An 18,711-nucleotide genomic window follows, 5' to 3' on the forward strand; every position below is an offset into this window, starting at 1 on the left:
CTCACTTCCTGTCCAGGGGTCCTCAGGCACTGCACATTCTTTCCAACTGTAGCCCCGCGTGACACGGGGCTTAAGCCTCCCAAATGCGGTAGAGGAGCCGGACCAAAAGCAAGCCTAGCCGCTGGGTCTCCGGCTGTCCAGTTTTTGGAATCGCTGCTTTATGGTTTGACAATGGCCCATTTCATTCAGTACGGCAAGAAATGTAACCGTAGTTTCTAAACTTGCTGCAAGCCCGTGCCAAATAAAATGGAGACCGTGGATGAGGCCTCAGGTCAAAGACTGTGAATAATTCAATAGCATGTCACAGCGTAGAACCAGACCCCAACACAAGGCTCAGATTGTGTTGGTCTCTCTGGAGCTTCCACCTCTCCCCACTGTTTCCTTCAGGCCCGAGTTTCTTTCGCGTGCCTCCGCAGTTTCTTCTAGACCTTTCTGTTCCGTCGGCCGGCTCGCATCCCTACTACCACCGTGAAAAGAAAAGCGCTCCGATCCATCGTGTTGCTTCCGAGCCCCTAATTAGCGGCCCCGCACATTCCCTCTCGTCGCCGCCACCAAGCAGCTGAGAGCGGCTTAGCACGCTCGCCTTTCATGTGGGGGCTGTGGTTTTCCAGTGGGGAGCAGAGAGATTTGATCCTCCTTGGCCTTTTCCTCCTGTAAGCTTATTATTGTTACAGTTTCGTTTAAATGAATGGCACATGCATGTGCGTGCGCGCGCGCGCACACACTCGCACTCTCTTACAGGCCTGTAGTCTGTTGCTTTCAGCTTTTCGCGCCCCAGCGATAAACGTAGAGCTGCCCCACCATCACACTTGTAAGTTGTAAACTTCTGATATTTAATACACTCATTCAAAACCTCTCCTGCCATTATGAAATACAGTTGGCTGTCTTCTGAGTAAAATCATCGATAACTGTAATGAAGCTCTGCTCTCTTGCGCATACAAGTCGAGCTGGCTATAAGTGAAGCATACAGTTACAGCTCTGATCTTTTAAAGCCTTTTTACACTGCTGGGCTGTTGTGCTAAGGCTGCTCCCAGGCTAATGGTCCCAGGTTGCAGTAACACTGAGAGGTATTTGACTCTGCTGACCACACTACTCAGCATGGCAGTGTGTTGGCTCCTGCACCCTCTGGCCTAATAAACGTATCAACGCATTGGCACTAAATTTTGCTCGAGTTCTAACATCTTAACAACACTAATACTCTGGTTACCTTTCCGCACAGTGTATTACCCGTATTATCCGGTGCAGCTAAAACCAGGGGGTCCCCTTAATAAATGTGCTGGGCTTGGCTTCTAGAAGCCAGTATTACTGCAGAATGGTATCATGCTCCCAGAGCCTCGCATACACACCTATAAACACACCGTGTGTGTGAGTGTGTGTGTGCGTGTGTATACATATTTGAACTTGGGCAGTTTGAGAGAGAATTCGGGGTTAGGGGGGTGGGGGGGTGCTCTGGTACTGAAGCAAAAACGTGATCCTGAATCATGTTTGGACCCTAAGGGCATCTTGCACATGGCTATCTACTCCATGCACACACTGACAGATGTTTCTAACCCTGTAATGAGTGTAGTATGGTGAGGGAGCAGGTGAAGTGCGGTGTGAGCACTCAGTGCTGTTGGCTCTGGGGCAGTGTACAGGAATGCTTGTATCTCCCTGTGGGACAGAGTGAGGGAAAGTTTCTGGGGCTTTAAATGAAACATCCATTATCCTCGACTCCGCCTCCCAAGGGCTCACGCTCTAGTGGGGGTGGACCGAGTCTTAGCTGCATGTCATGCTTGTCATTCTATTCAACACCATTTTATTCTGCTCAGCTGTCTGTGTAGGGTGCTTCCATAGCTTGTATATTTGATTTTAAGGGAACGTCAGCTCAGTGTAGTACAAATCTTTCAGCAGCAGGCACTCCTCTCCCCACGAACACACACACACACGCACACACTTGCACCCAGAAACTCTCCAACACCCCAACATCCACCAGTTTTATTCTGGTATCTATGGCAACCAGATGGTTCTGTGAAAAGCAGAGCCATCAATGTGAGCATGAGGAATCACACGCATTCCTGTCTGTGTACGGCCTCACCGCTCCAGGGGTTCCAGTTTTCACAGTTCTGAAATGCATCTAGTCTCTCTCACCCGTCTAGTGTAACTTACGTGCATGTGTGTGTCAGTAATAGTTATTGTGAGTGTTCCTGGACTATTCTCTGTTTTTGTTGGTGTGTTCTCGTTCTTGTTAGTTCTCTCTCTCTCTCAGGTTTGCTAGCTGGATTTATCCATCCACCTTGCTTGGGCCACCAGTCTAAATGTAGATAGCTCTGCATGGTGCCAGTAACACGAGACTGTATCCTATATTATGTCTGTATATAAGCATGCTAAAAGTGGGAGGCCATCAAGGAGCACTGACCTAACTGTTATCATACTTCACCACTCCTTATTAAATGAACACGCCTTGCTGGTTGACTGAGTGACATTAGTGAATTAGGCTTGTATAGCCTAGGGCCAGCTACGTTAAAGAAGGCGGGGTCGGGTTTGGGTGGGGGGGGGGGGTTAGACGAGTCCAGACCATCTCCTCGTCAAGTTGATGAGGGGGGCGTGCATATTCAACATTCGCTGATTGCAATTATGACTAACAGAACTTGGGGTCCATGGCATCCATGGAGAATGTGATGACTCAGAAACAGACCCAACAACCAATCCTGTAGGTCAGAGCTATAAAAAAAAAAAACACTGACTACTTACAGCTTATGTTTCAAGGTACAGAGGCTAAGGATCTGGAGCAGGAGCCTAGACTTTGTTTTGTCATTGTGCAAACTCCACTTGGGGCTGTTTTCACAAAGCCTGCACCAGAAGGACTTTGGATCTACTCTGCTGCCAGTAATCACTAAATCCAGGGCTGGAAGCTGTTCCTGGATCAGTATGGCTACTTACTGATTCTCTGTGAATTCCATTCGATTGTTTCAATTGTCCTCATTCAAACAGCCTATATGAGTTTAAGATTGTTACAGTCAGGCCCCTGTAGCACTCTGGGTTTGAGCTTCACGGTTAACAGGCACTCTTCTGAGAAAGACGTTCTAAGATTGTAAGAGATCCACATGAAGTGAAAAAGTACTGTGGCTCAGGGTGAGCAGACTGGATAAAAATCACTGCGGTATTTGCAGAAACCCCCCCCCCCCCCTGTCTTAGCTGTTCATCCTTCTTATGCAGGTTTCCCATGAATCACCAGATTAGGGAGGCTGAACCTCGAGGAGGATGAAATGAATTGAGAGCTGCTCTTCTCTTCCTCCTCTCATCACCTCATCGTGCTCCTCATTTACGTTTTAATATCCCTACTCTTCTGGCCTGATGTGAAGCATAGCACATGAAGCGTTCCGGCTGGAGAGAGAGAGATGTGGTGGTGGAAAGCGAGAGGGCAAGTTACGAGGTTCCAGAGTAATAACAGCTGCAGAGAGCAAGAGGAAGAGTGAAACTGGCAGGGCTTGACATGGTAGCCTCTCTCTGATGTGTGTCACATCCAGGACAAGGGGCCTGACCAAAGTAGCCATGGTTACAGTGATTTACATTTACATTTTTGGCGTTTAGCAGACGCTGTCTGATAGAGTGACTAAGAAAAAGTGCTCTGTCATCTACTCATAGAATACCTCCTAGCCAGTACAGTAGGTTAGAGTGATCTCTGTGTCCTACACTGTATGATAGTGTAAGTTGTCACTTCATTGAGGTGTTAACATGACTGAGATGTTTATACAGCCCTAGGAGTAACACTGCTGTGGACTCACACATGGTGGTGGTGATGTCTGACCCACTGCAGTTATAACAGGCATCTAACCCCTCCTTCCCTTCTTTCTCTCTCTCTCTCGCGCGCACACACACACACACACACACACACACACACACACACACACACACACACACACAGACACACACACACACACAGACACACACACACACAGACACACACACACACAGACACACACAGATACACACACAGGCACACACAGACACACACACACACACACACACACACACACACACACACACACACAGGGACACACAGACACACACACACACACACAGGCACACACACACACACACACACACACACACACACACACACACACACACACACAGAGCCTGTAAGAAGCTACCAGGCTAGCCTTTCCTCTGTTCCGCAGCACTTGTTTGCAGAGTGACGGGCATGAGTCACATGACGAAATTGCCTGGAATTCCAGTTTGCACACACCCAGGACCCATGTGCTTTCATGAGGAGAGCTTTCACAGAGCTCTGTGTAATTAGATAGTGTTTAATCCACTTCCTATTTGCACAGAGCGACTACATTTGATTCTGGCTTCGTCACTGAAATTCCGTACTCCTCACCTATTTGAGGGAGGATTGCTGCAGTCAGTTTGCAGTGTTCTGCCCGAAGCTCTCCGCACTCCCGCGCTCATCTCTTCATGCCTTGATTGGCTTCCCTGCACTGAATTGGTGGCCCACATCTCTACCAAGTCCTGCCGGACTCCAACACCTTCACATTTCGCTCGGTCTGCTTCAGTTAAGATCAGATTAACAACCCTTGCTGTGTGCGTTCGAAAAGCGGTACAGTTTGACTGCCTCTTTTGTACGCAGAAATGTTACTGTAATCGATATGTACACCAAGTTTGTTTAGCTAACTCCCCTCTGAATTAACGTGGACTATTATTACAGAGTGTTCAGTGCTTGGTCAAATGAAGCCTCCGCTAATATCTGCGCACGCACGTTCGATGCTGCAGTAAAAGAGCCTCGTGACCAGCGGCTGTGGTGGCAGGTTAAAGTGCAGTACGCTGAGAAGCAGAGACCCTATCCAGATTGGGACCGCACTCCTTTATCCTATGAAGAATCCGGCATGTCCCTGTTAGCATTCTAAAAAAGCTAGTGGTTAGTGCAGTCCTGAGGGGGACCAATGATCCCTTAGTAACTTTAAATGTTTTATTCAGTGCTGAGGAAGCTGAAAGCATTTTTTTTGGGGGGGGGGAAAGCAATCGGACAGCTGCCCTTGGTATTCTTCACACAGCCCTCACCTTGCAAACACAATGGCGCATGTGTGTTTGCCCAAGCATGTGTTTTGTGTGCTTATGGGCTCTCAGGTATGTATGCGCACGCAGCCACCACCTGTGTGCGTGTGTATTTGTTACATTTCTGTGTTGTTTTTCATGCAGGTGTCTATAGAGACTGTATGTGTGATAACGTGGGGCAGGAGCAATCGGCACATGGAAGGAGTGCACTTATGCTTTGGATACAGCATAGGAAAAGAAAAACGGCACAAGTAGAGGATCGAGAAATACATTCAAATGCTGCTGTCTCCTACTAAAGGTTAAAAGACGTGTTTCGAGTTTTCTTGGTGTGTCGGTGACCTCGGGTTCTGCCGCATCATCACGCTGCTGAGCTCAAAGCCGAGGTTTCTGGCGCAGTCCCCGGGGATTTTGGTCTATTCCAGGTCTTAACACACCTCAGCCAGGCAATCTGAAGCCCTTGATTACCTGGTTAATGAGTAGCACAGCACACGGTAACCTGGTAACCCAGGCTGGCTGTGGGAACCTGGAGAATAGCATGCGACCACCTAGTTTGGAGGTTTTTTCCATGCTACTGTGGCTTGGCACACATTGGAAGTTCTGTTTCAGAGATGTAAATACTAAGCAAGAAGTTAAAAAGGTAAAGGAACCATTTTAACAGAAAATCTTCGATGTTGAGCATCACAAGTTTACATACATAGATTATGAGGATATTATATTGTGTGGTCTTAAATTGATAACCTTTGGTTTTCAAATGGTGCATGTAATCGAACTTTTAAAATTTTTTCCTCAAACAATTTGCCCAGTATTTGCCCATTTAGGAGTGCTACAGTCACACCTTATGTTTGCTGTATTTAAAATAAATTAACTGAATTATGATAATACCATGATATAAAATAAAATGACATGACAAGAAAATACCCATTGGGTTCGAACATGAAGCAGACAGGGTAATGAGACCATTATCAAATGCGTCAAACGCATACTGGTGTTCATGCGATCCTGTTTAGAGGTACGATGTGTGGGTGTGTCACGTGTGGATGGGTGTGTTGTGTGGTAATGTGTGGGTGGGTGGTGCTCTGTGATTCAGTTGCATCAGGATTCATGAGAAAGGCTGATGCTTCATTTAGTCAGTGTTGATGAAGGAGGGTGAACGCAAGCACAGACATCTGCTCTGGAACCTCAGCACTGGCAACACACAGCCTGGCAGTCAGCTGGAGCTCATACCTCATATAGATGCGTGCGCACATGTGTGCTCCCACACATGTGCGCACGCACGGGCATCGGATGAGCTGGATTCATGTAATAAATGAAATGCCACCATGGGAGCACAGACTCTGCTATAAAAGACGAGGACTGCATTGTTTACTTGCACTATGTGCGTGCATGTGCATGCATGTGCATGCATGGATTTGTGCTGAGGTGAGTGGGAGCTTTTGGTGGAGTCCTAATTGTATGTGGCCACAGCTGTGCAGGGACAGTCCTTAGCAGGCAGACTGTGTGTGTGTGTGTGTGTGTTCATGTTCATGTGTTCCCTGAGGTTCTCTGTACACTCTGAATACAGTGTTTGCTGCACCTGCTTGCATGCAGTACCACCTAGTTTATCATACTTTAATTGAAACCACCACTTTGGCCCCTACAGTTAGTTCATTACAAAAGCAATGAATGCCTTGCTTGTTAATATTCTACCAACTTTCGAATAAAATATTTCTAGAAGTGCTTTGTGTGTGTGTGTGCGTGCGTGAGTGTGCGCGTGTGTGCGTGTGTGCGCTGAGAGAGACCCAAATTATTTTTAGAAAGTTCCCGTTGAATATTTAGGGTGTTTTTGCACTAGGCCCAAGGTTGCTTGCTTTGCAATTTCGGTATGTTTGGTTAAGTGTGAAAAGCTGTTTTCAAACCCACGAGCAATACAGAGAACCGATTGCTGGTCCTCCTTAACTCTGGCGTGGCCCCCTGTGTTCTCCTCCTCCCCCCCCAGCCGTGCTGCGCGTGGTGTTGCGTGTTTTGATCATTTTGCAATGCGACTGCTTCAACTTATCACATCATTTCGCAAGGAAAGGACAGACGCACGTCTCGTGCTGACCTGCATGGCTAAACACACTCACATGAGAATGGCTCCTTGTTTCCCTGTGTGCCTGCATGTTGCAATGTCATGCATCCACAAAGCATTGTTCTTCAGTGAGTGTTTGTCTCCAAGAGAAATAAAAAAATACTAAATGAATGGACCTATTGCCTAACCTTCATGTGGAAAAGTTACCTATGGAATGGCACAATCAATCCACAATTTGTATAGAATTCTTCTTTGTGAAAGTGAATCAGCAGTAATGAACCTCTGCCCCACACCATTCCAGAATTGGTTCCTATGTGCAGAATGGAGCATTTAAGACTTGTGAAATCATTGTGAAAATGCTCTTAGTGAACGTTTTAACTGCACATGAACATTGAACGCAGCCATGATATGTTCACAGGAGTCATCTGAAAGCTGCTTCAGTAAGACTAAAGGCAGAAACATGTGGATGTCTTTCTCTACTTCAGAGCTCTAAGTGCCTTACGGCTGTGTGATTTAATGTGCCTATCCCCATGTACTCCATGTTTAACTATCCAGACCGTGTTCCATATTTCATTTGGTGTTGATGCGCAGCATTCCACCCTGTTGCCTTCTACTCTCTCCTGCCCCAATTCAGCCAACATGGTCCTCTTCCACCAGAACACCCCAACCCCAACACAGACCACATGCTCCAGAACACCCCAAGCCCCAACACAGTCCACTCCCAGGATGACAAATGTTGCCAACACAGCCTGCTCTCTCAAGAACAGCCGTTTCCCCCCAGAATGACTGAATGTTCCCGTCACAACCCACTCTGTACAGAAAGACGCAGTGCTTCCAAAACTGCCCACTACTATCAAAATGACCTAACACTAGCTGCTACCTAACTGCCTGCTACCTCTACAGTGACTGAGTAGAGCTCCACCATGCAACATTGTTCAATAAGCCACAGTCTGTGACTATGGTAGGTCCTTTCAGCACTCTTAGAACTGAGCAGGAACCTTTGGTCTCCCTCTTGCTGTCTCTCAAAGCGCTTGTCTCGTATAAGAGTAAGAGAAACCCACCTGTAAATAATGCATGCGCTGTTCCGGCATGTGTCGCAGTTGGCCGTGTCCTGCCCGGTCCGATAGGAGAGACTGGTGGAGATGAAGAGACAGGGTGGGTCGTTACAGAGTGTGGGAAGCCAGTTCACCCCAACCCTCAGCCACTCACAGCACACCTGACCTGCTCTCTCCTTCCTGATCGTCAGCTCACAGTTCACATGCATAGACACACAAATGTCAGGTCATGTTAGTAGACACACACACACACAGACACATACACACACAGACACACACACACACACACACACACACACACACACAGAGAGAGAGAGAGCGAGAGAGATTGCATGTAAACTAATCTTTTATTATTTTTGTCCCACTATGAAGCTTTGCAGTAACTAATGGAACATGATTTTGAGCCATTTTGCTGCTCAGTGCAATATGAATTAAACTGCCTCCAGTCTGTTGGTCCCATCTGCAGATCCCAGTGATTCAGCTCTAACTCTTTGGCATGATCCTCTACAGATGCTGCAGCGTTCTCTCTTCTCCTTACCAGTCGACATGTCATGTGACAAATGCTTAGGGGCCAGTATTTATCAGACTTTAGGACCAAGATTAACATAAACTCTGATCGCACGCCTGTTTCAGGCTAATCTGGCCCATTAAGACACAGTTTAGTAGCTTGGCTTTGTGGGCAATAAGTCCAGCACTGTAGTTCTGAATAAGCAGAGAGCCATAGGTGAATATCATCAGAACCGTAGGAGCTTGCCTGCTGATGGAGATAATTGTTAGCAAATTGGAGATAATGGAGATGGTTTTAGATTCTAAAATGGGGGATTGGGGTGGGGAGGTGGTTGTTGTCACCTGAAGGACCCAGTCAACATCTAGATCAGTGCTTAGCTACCTAAAAAGCACTTTAGTATTACACCGACGGAGCAAAGGTCACTGTAAAACGGTAGTGAGAGCTGATCTTGGGACCATGCTGTTTTTGATGATGTGCATAAACGTTTTTTTCTTTTCACTAGTTTTCTTGTTTTTAAAACTTTTGAGTTATTTAAAACGGTCTGATGGCTGCATGCACTTTCCTCCACTGCAGTCTGTCGTGTGTGGGTGTGTGCTCACCGAGCATGCGTTCTCCCCTCAAACACCTACCTCACGCGGGCAGGTCTGGCTGGTGCTAATAGCTGTTAGCAGAGTGACACAAACCTCCCTTCTCCTGCATGCTGCCCTGCCTAAGGAGTCCACTGACTGGCCCCCTTTGATCTGCCTCGATTTCAGAGGTTTTGTTCAGCACCCGGTAAAAGGATATAAAGGAGTGGGTGCCTTGCCACAGCCCATTTAAATCTGATTTCTGGCCGTTGCTGTGACGGTTGCTGAGTGATGGAGACCTTTTGACCCCTGTACACCCTGCAGATGAAGGGACTAACCTCAGGCCTGACTGAGGATGGACACGGCCGATGAGATGTCCAGGATTTTCACACTCGTGCACACACACACGCACACACATCTTCACCCTAATTCAACTCTACTAAGTGACACGAATACTATCCAGCTTATTTTAACTAACACTTCCTGGTTGTCAGGCTAAACCCCGGTTCGCCGCTAACGATCCGGCTATACTTGGTGCCACCCTGCTGCGCATTGCCACTGCTGTTTGAAAGGTCAAACAGCACAACTCGCCCTCAAACAGATGGACAGCAGACGCCATTTTGGCTCTAATGACTACAAGTGATATCGTAGTTGCTGATGCATGTTTTTTTTTTTTTTCTTCTTTCCCTCTCCAAGGCTAGTTTCCAAAGGCTAATGGCGACAGTGATGTATAGCAGTGCCACTATGGGACCTAGGGGGGAAAGGGCCCGATCTGACGCAGAGCAGAGCTCTGCTGATGGAGATTAGCGCTCCTAGAAGGCAAACTCCGTCTGCCAGCATCTGCTTGGCAGGTGCTAACTATCTGCATTTCTTAATACAAAAACAGACAATAGTAAACTCTTAGTTTTCTTCCAAATGATTGGCATTAGCCAAAGTCACTGGCATGTCTGTGCAGTTCTGTTGCCCGGAAGGAAGAGAGACTTGATTTCTGGGTTATTTGAGTCAACGTTTTTGCTGTCTTAGTCTGTAGAGAAGAAAATTGCGGTACAGTAACACAGTTCATAGTTTGTGCTCTGCCACTGCAAAAGAGGAATCACTGCATACGAACTCTGCGTGTGTGAGGCAGTTTTAGGCATGGAAAATGAATCGTTGTACCAACACGCCATCAAAAACACAACAGCCGTAATTACAGGACCGTGTTCCACCTATAGCCTCCTGTGTCATGGCCCCGTTGCCGCTGGCATTATCTGTTTTTGGGCAGCTTGCAAAAACACTAAAGAATTCTCTCAGGGTACTGTGGAAACAATCCAATGGAATGGAATCCAGTGCTTTCAGAATATACACTGTAGTATTAAAAACATTATTTTAAATGTTCTGCTTAAAAGTCTTGGATGTGTGCCAGTGTAAAATTGCCCCCTTTCATCCTTGCAAACTAAAAAAAAAAAAAAAAAAAAAAAAGTGTCTGTCTGTCTCCTGTCTGGATGATCTTTTCCGCCTGATGTTATGCTCCTGTAACTTCACATACCCTCAAATCATAGATGCTATCATTTAATAGCACACTCTTTCCTCTAAAGTGTGCTCAAGCAGACCTTACAAAGAGCTAATTACTCTCCTGAGACATTAACGTCATGCAGGTTGTGTGTGAGATCATCTAATTAGTACGTCATGACCAGTTGACAGCCAGCAAGCTGAGTGCGCCATGTCAGAAAAGTATGATTTATGACTTGTGTCACTGGGGGGGAATCGGGTGTTTCACTGAGCATTTGCTCGGTCTTCTGATTGTAGCGATAAGGAGATTAGACCATTATACATGCAAATAAACATGATTTCATCTTACGAAGATTGAGGAGACAGGCAGATGAATTTAACCCCCCCCGCCCCATTACTCAGATGAACACCTCCTGGGTTGCAAAGCAAGAAGTTGATTAATAAACCACATGCATATTTTAAATGCGATTTTAAAACCCAATTTGCTGAGATGAATTACAATGACTTGTTTTTTTTGGTTTTTTTTTTCTTCCTCTAGAGGAAGGTTAGTTACACACTGATGCATAAGAGCCTTCGTATCCTCTTCTGTTCTTTATGTATCAGTCAGGCCTTCAGTAGTACCAAGCATGTCTGTGAAGTGCCCATGACCTCAGTACAAAGCTCCAGGCTTCTTTTCACTTTACACGAACAAAGCGCCCTAACCCACTTAATGTCAAGTCTTTTTGCTTTTGTTGTGTTCAGTTTTTTTTTTTTTTTTTTTTTTTGGCCTTCATTCATAGCTTTATTTTCTGACTCCCAGATCATGCTAATGCCACAATCACAATCATACTAATGCCCACAGTTGTGTTCCTATAGCAACAAATGGAAGAATAAGAATTGTGTGTGGGGGCATGGGGAGGTACATAGGCTTTCTGCTTTCATCCAGATTCTTTAGTGGTGATTCATATTATTCCAGAGTTCTGCACTCGCATACCGGCAGAGAGAGCTGCCAGTTGACCATTCTGCCTGGATGGACAGGTGACTTTTTTTATTTACAGTTTATTTATAGGCCTCCACATGAGAGCAGCGTTTCTGCACCTCTGGGGAAAGTTGGGTAGCAGGCAATCTACAGGCAGCAGGTAATCTACAGACAGCACTTTTAGTTCACACCATCTAAACCCAGCTTGGAATTCTTGTACAGTGCAGTCAGACCAGTCAGCTGTTCTGTTATCTAACAGGTGCTACTTTGCTTGTCTGCCGTAATGGAGAGGCGTCCATTTAGCTGCTCTTCCTTCAACTGTGTGCATCTATGTGGTGCAGGTAAAGCGGACTCCTCTGCCGGCGTTATTTCCTAGCTCAGGGAATTGACGAGCTCCGTGTGCCCACCCAGGCTTACCGAAAGGGTGCAGTTATAAGGACTGGACCCCCCTAATAACTGTAGTGTCATTCGCGTGCATAATAATCAGTCCTGCTGCTTAATGGTTTAATGGTAGTAGGTCTGTGTATAAAGAGTCTAATATGAACTTGTAGTCACATTGGAGTAAATTTTGACATATACATCTGTTTTAGGCTTGAAATCTTAGAGTAACTTAACACACAGTTGCAGAACTACATCTGGATAGTTCTAGGTGTAAAATAAACTAAAACTAAAACTTGGTCCTAAAATAAAATAAATGGAATAATAGTGAGTGAGTGAATGAATGAATTAAAGTACAGACAGATTAACATTTGTCTTGACCCCATTTGACCTGTGGATAAACTCTGCATTTCAGTTGACCATTTAGATCCATCCTGGCTGTTGGCTTTTCAGATATGTAATTTCTTATTGTTATAAATCTTTTAATACTCAATTTCATCAACAGAGCAGCAATTTAGCACCGGGTTTTTACGAAACAGCTCGACATGAGATCAAAAAGACAATATCACCGAACACCCTCGATTTCGTGAGGGAAATCAGACCGGAAGATAATTGCATGATAACGTAGTTTCCCGCGACTCACCCTTCTCGCAGTGCTTCTCCTTTTTCCAGCTCCTGAATAACTCCTAGCAGAACCTTTATGGTTTCCTGACTCGAGCTGATCATGCTCTCCATGGCCTGCAGCTGTGCTTTTACGTCCCGGTCCTGATGGACAGGCACGATCTGCTTGCAGGTCTCGCTGTCCACCTGCAGAGTTCCCACCCTTGTCCCACCCTCGCACGAGGGTGCCGGCATGGCGACGGGTGCCGCGGCGACGGAGGCCGCCGCCTCCTCCATGGCCTGCAGGGGCCGGGCGGAGAGCATCCCGCTGTGGCACTGCGCCTGTGTAGTGCAGCCTGTCCGGGGCAGCGTCTGCACCTGCAACCCGTTCAGCTGCAGCTGCTGCTGCTTGCGCTTGCTGCGTGCTGATGGGCTCTCCAGGCACTCCACCTGCGTCAGCGAGTTCCACGCTATAGGCCCCGTCACCTTGGAGGCGGGGTCCAGCAGGGCCCCTCCCCCGACACCGCCCCTGTCCTCGGAGTTGAGCAGCTGCCGCTTGCCTGGCTGGTCCGGCGAGTCCAGGTCCCTCTGTCCGCTCTTGCGGTGCTTGCTCCGCACCGCGCACACCTGGTAGTCCGGCTCCTCGCCGTCGGGCCGAGTCCTGTCCGCGCAGTCCGTCCGCCGTGGGTGGTGCTCTATAGTGGCCACACACTCCCTGGTGTGTGGCAGAGCCCTGGTCTTCCGCACGCTGCAAGACGGCCCCGAAGGGCCGCCCCCCTCGGCTGCCTTTGCCCTCTTGACGTCGACGACGAAGCCGTCGTCCTGGTCCTTGTAGCTCTCGGTTGCGGCAGCGTGCTTCACTGTGTGGCTCTTCTTCCTCTCCAGCGGGAAGGTCTGGTAGCGCTTGCGAAGGTCCGGCGATGTCTGCACGCCCGTGCTCTTGGTGACGTTGGGGATGGACCTGCGTGCGGGCACCGTCATGTACTTGCGGTAGGCGCTCTTGTAGGGCGCATGTGTGGCCCCCTGAGCCGCCGCCTGCTCGCTCTGCGCCTCACAGATGTCTTTGAAGCGCACCTGCAGGGCTTTGTTGCGCTTGCGCACCTGCCGGCTTCCGTCTGACGAATTTTTCACCTCCAGGGCCATAGAGGGCGCCGCCTCCGAGTCTGACTCAGAGTTGGTGAGCATGCGTTTGCCAACCTCTTTGCTCACCATGGTTCCTGCCAGGAAAAATTATGCCAGAAATTAAACATGAGTTAAATATGAACACTCTTTAACTCTTTTTCCAAAAAGGCAGTACACACACGCACACAAACACACACAAAAAACAACAAACCCCCCCCCGCCATATATTTTATCGTGCATGTGTGCGCAAGTATGTATTAGAGGACTTTTGCACGAGTTGTCATGTGTCATGTCAAGCACCCACTCAACATCCTGCTGTGACATTTTACAGCTGCATCCGTTGCTTGCCAGCAGCAGCTGGCAAAAGTCGGCGTGGTCCTGTGTGTGTGTGTGTGTGTGTGTGTGTGTGTGTGTGTGTGTGTGAGAGAGAGAGTGAGAGAGCTCTTCCCTCAGCCTCATTCACTGTTTGTGTGTGTGAGCGTGAGAGAAAGAGTGAGCTCTTCCCTCAGCCTCATCCTGTGTGTGTGTGTGTGTGTGTGTGTTTGAGCTCTTCCCTCAGCCTCATCCTGTGTGTGTGTGTGTTTGAGCTCTTCCCTCAGCCTCATCCTGTGTGTGTGTGTGTGTGTGTGTGTGTGTGTGTGTGTGTGTTTGAGCTCTTCCCTCAGCCTCATCCTGTGTGTGTGTGTGTTTGAGCTCTTCCCTCAGCCTCATCCTGTGTGTGTGTGTGTGTGTGTGTGTGTGTGTGTGTGTTTGAGCTCTTCCCTCAGCCTCATCCTGTGTGTGTGTGTGTGTGTGTTTGAGCTCTTCCCTCAGCCTCATCCTGTGTGTGTGTGTGTGTGTGTGTGTGTGTTTGAGCTCTTCCCTCAGCCTCATCCTGTGTGTGTGTGTGTTTGAGCTCTTCCCTCAGCCTCATCCTGTGTGTGTGTGTGTGTGTGTGTGTGTGTGTGTGTGTGTGTGTGTGTGTGTTTGAGCTCTTCCCTCAGCCTCATCCTGTGTGTGTGTGTGTGTGTGTGTGTGTGTGTTTGAGCTCTTCCCTCAGCCTCATCCTGTGTGTGTGTGTGTGTTTGAGCTCTTCCCTCAGCCTCATCGTGTGTGTGTGTGTGTGTGTGTGTGTGTGTGTGTGTGTGTGTGTGTTTGAGCTCTTCCCTCAGCCTCATCCTGTGTGTGTGTGTGTGTGTGTGTGTGTGTGTTTGAGCTCTTCCCTCAGCCTCATCCTGTGTGTGTGTGTGTGTTTGAGCTCTTCCCTCAGCCTCATCCTGTGTGTGTGTGTGTGTGTGTGTGTGTGTGTTTGAGCTCTTCCCTCAGCCTCATCCAACTGACAGTAATATTGATGACGCTGATCTCAGAAGTGTTGTCTTAGCCTGTGACTTGTTTGTCATTGACTGTTAATTGCATCTCTTAATCTCGCTCCCCTTTCTGAGGTGCACGCATGCTGGGAGAATGATGGCAGTTGTGGTGGCGCTGCTGCTGAAGTCCCTGTATGTACGTCGGGGAGAGAGGGAGAATGGGAAAGAGTGAGCAGGGAAGTGAAGTGCAGAGGAAGAGTGAGGGAGAGAGAGAGAGTAGAAGGAGTGAGGAGAGATGCAGGGGGCAGTGGGAGCCATCTGCCTGATGATTTAGCAGATTTGCCCTGCTCTTTTTCCAGAGTAGCTTTCAGTTATTACTTAAATATTTTGTTTATGACTGAGAATGCACATGCTTTTAAATAAATGTGGGAAGTGAATTTCCTCTAATTATTTTGTGAAGTGCTCTTTCTGCCCAATAAAAAAACACAAGAGAGTGTGCCACTGGACCAATAAATCTCCTTTCTCTTATAGGTAAGCCCTCCACTCTCTTTTGGCCATAGACCAACTGCAAAGGACCCAGACAAGCTGATAGCTCCCTGAGCTAACACACTCTAATAGACTGCAATTTCCCTTCTGGTTTAGCTCTTTATTTGCCTCAGAGAAGTCTTACAGCTGCGTTCCTGAGGACTAACGGGTCGGCCATTTTAAATACTCTGTGCACTGTTATATTATGCCCATTACCCTTCATTCACTCATTCAATAAAGGCTCAGAGGGAGGGATGGAGGGATATGGTAAACGAGTAGTGACAGATCCTCAGCGTCTCCAAGCCTACTCTCTTATCAGATCAATCTCATCTGCTGATATCATTAACAGGCTGTGGCTTGGTGCTCAGACAGAGATGGACCTCGGTGGGCGGACACGCACGCGCACACATTTACAGACACTCATATGCACACTAACAAGCATGGCTCGTCTAACTGGCCTAAGTGCTTAAATATACACAGTTACAGGTAACCAAAGGTCATTCAAGTTGAAAATGAATTTATTCTAGAATTTTTTTTCCCCTCTTTATAGGGACCACATTTACATTTATGCCATTTGCAGATGTTCTTATCCAGAGCAGCTTACAGAAGTGCTGTCATCTACTAATCGAATGCATACTAACCAGTACAATAGGTTAGAGTCCAAGATACCACTGAACTCAGATACTGTAAGTGCTGATGCCTAGAAAGAATTACAAAATGAGCACAACATAAGTGCAGTGCCAACAACAATAAGCTCTAAGATGGTTTAGCAAACTCATAATAATACAGGATTAGTGGTCATTTAATTACTGCACGAATAGATGAGTCTTCGGTCTGCATTTGGAGACTGCATGGAGAAGCTGATTCCACTATCTGGGAACCAAGACAGACGAGAGTCTTGATGCTCGTCATCCATGAGATTCGACAGCGTTTCAAGCAGAGCTGCACTTCAAGTTCAAAGTGCTCGAGCCACAAATTGGGCTAGTTTACCAATACTAGTTTATCGATGCCCGTTCTCTTCTGAAGGTTAAGGCAAATGCTATGAATTATTCAGAGTAGTAAGAGCCTTGCAGTATTACTTTTCAACAAATTAGTCGTGGTCCTCTAGCTGGGAAAGTGCTTTGTTAATGCAGTCAGGGTGATGAGGTCACTTTTTTTTTTCTTGTGGAAACAATGACGCGCAACAGGCAATTCTTCTTTGCGCCCTTCGTGGCTTGGACAACCATAAAAAGGGAGAAGATTAGAAATAACTAGAGTGGAATATGGCAGTGAACCAGGACCCCATTCACAGCTGGTGTTATCGTTGCACCAGACAATCTGATCACGTGTGGACTGCTGCCACTACTGTCAGAGTACCAGAGAAAAAATGTCTTGCCTGTGTCATAGTTCTAAACACAGCGAATGGTTTTAAGTTGCTTGCTAGCTAGCTAACAGCAGTGCAGTGGTCATGAATAGCGATCATAAAGTTGGAGATGCTTTCGAGACCCACGAAAGTACCAGGCGTAGGCGACGGACTACCTCGACTGTCCGCTTGTGGCTGTAGTTCCCACGCTCCGAAGTAAGGTCTTCTCAGGGCATGTTCGGGGGGGGGGGGACAACTGTAAACATTCTCAATTTCACTACGCTTGCCTCCTTCAGGCCGTCCAGGCTGAACTGCGTGGGCTGCTTAGGCCCCAGTGTGAGTAAACTAACTGCTGTCTCCCCACAGTGTCTTTGTTCAGTTAGACAAACTGCCCTGGGTCCAGCAGGCACTTCTGCTCCACTGTGTCTGGACCGTCCAAACCACTGAGTCTGTTCTGAGTAGTGCTCCCCCGCCTCGGTGCCCAGCTTTAGGCCAAGTATTAGAGCGAGAGTTTCATTTATCTACCTGACAGAGGGAACTGCATTCCGCTCCTCCTCCATCCCTCCCTCCCACAGGCACTGTGCGTTTGAATGCACAGGCCATTGGATCTGCATTCAGAGAGTACTCACGCTTTTTTTTTTTCCCATTTATCCTCCCTTTCCCCTTTCCAACTTCTCTATTGCTTCCAAGTGAACAGACTCACAAACTCTTCATCTGCGAACCAAACATGACATCGCAAGTCACATATTGCCCAGAGTCCTCTCTCTCTCTCTCTCTCTCTCTCTCTCTCTTTCTCTCGCTTTCACTGTCTCTCTGACTCTCTCTAACCAAAGCTCACTTTCTTTACACCTTGCTCTCCAAACCAAAAAAGGACCGCTCATCACATTCTCTGTCTAAGCGGAAAAGAGCATTTGATGTATGACTGTGGCCTGCTTCTAGAGCTGATTGAATCCCCCTGATGATTAATGTTTGAGAAGCTCTTGGTTTTATTACTCTCGCCTCTTTTTATAGCCAGTCCCTTTGCACTGTAGTCCGGGGTGCCTCTTCGCACATCCCGGTGGTGGCGTGGAGATTGGCATGGACGTCCCGGGGTTGTTTTCCTCAAAATGGCCACGCGAGGGAGTTTAGACCATTTCTAAAAAAGACCGTCATGGAGATCAGTGTGAGGTCTAAGGTTCCAGGGTGAGAAGGGGTCTGAAGAATACCCTCTACACTTTTAATGAATTCTTTGGACTTGTAGTCTTGACAGGGTTCATGGAGTTTCTGGAATATTGTGGAAAGTCTGTCCCACACATAGGAAGTCGGTTTCCCGTGGATCATTTTTGGATCAGTTCAAAGAAAATTGGGGAATTTTGTTTGTAGCATCTTTAAATCTGCCGATTTAAAAACGGCCAATTATCAGAATGTTATATTTTCATGCGTTTCCTGTATTGTGTGAGGTGTGTATTTTATTTTTCCTCTCCAATGTAACAAAGGTGGCCTGCTTTTCTGTTCATTATAGGTCATGGAAATTCAGCTTTTTAGTCTTTCACAGTCAGGGAAAAATCAGGCAATTTGCAGTGGAAACCCTTAGAGTGGAAACCCTGTGTTGAGGGTCAGTAAAGCAAAACTCAACTTTTATCTGGTATTTGGTGTGCCACGGACTGGTTTCGCGGGGGAGTCCTCGCACCGTGACGTCATGCTTCACATCTGCCATGGAACAGGAAATCCCTCTCTTCCTGATTGTCTTCTATCTGGAACAGGTTGTCTCGAAACGCTGCCACTGGAATAGCAGAGCACAGCGCGCTCTCTCGCAGACG

General features: G+C 47.3%; 2 protein-coding genes across 5 annotated transcripts in view; one reads left to right on the forward strand and one right to left on the reverse strand.

Annotated features, from left to right (window-relative positions):
- The window catches only part of dock1 (dedicator of cytokinesis 1), a 184,064-nt gene that overhangs the window by 80,782 nt on the left and 84,571 nt on the right, over nucleotides 1-18,711 (forward strand). The window lies entirely within an intron of this gene.
- insyn2a (inhibitory synaptic factor 2A) overlaps nucleotides 1-18,711 on the reverse strand; it is a 32,291-nt gene that overhangs the window by 7,290 nt on the left and 6,290 nt on the right. The window contains exons 2-3 of the mRNA XM_027017490.2: nucleotides 12,681-13,854; nucleotides 8,146-8,217 (exon numbers count right to left, since the gene is read on the reverse strand). Coding sequence (XP_026873291.2) covers nucleotides 8,146-8,217; nucleotides 12,681-13,849 — 1,241 coding nt within the window. The 5' untranslated portion in view covers nucleotides 13,850-13,854. The remainder of the gene's footprint in view (nucleotides 1-8,145; nucleotides 8,218-12,680; nucleotides 13,855-18,711) is intronic.

This window comes from Electrophorus electricus, chromosome 14 (genome assembly GCF_013358815.1).
Source record: "Electrophorus electricus isolate fEleEle1 chromosome 14, fEleEle1.pri, whole genome shotgun sequence".
NCBI classification, from domain to species: domain Eukaryota; kingdom Metazoa; phylum Chordata; class Actinopteri; order Gymnotiformes; family Gymnotidae; genus Electrophorus; species Electrophorus electricus.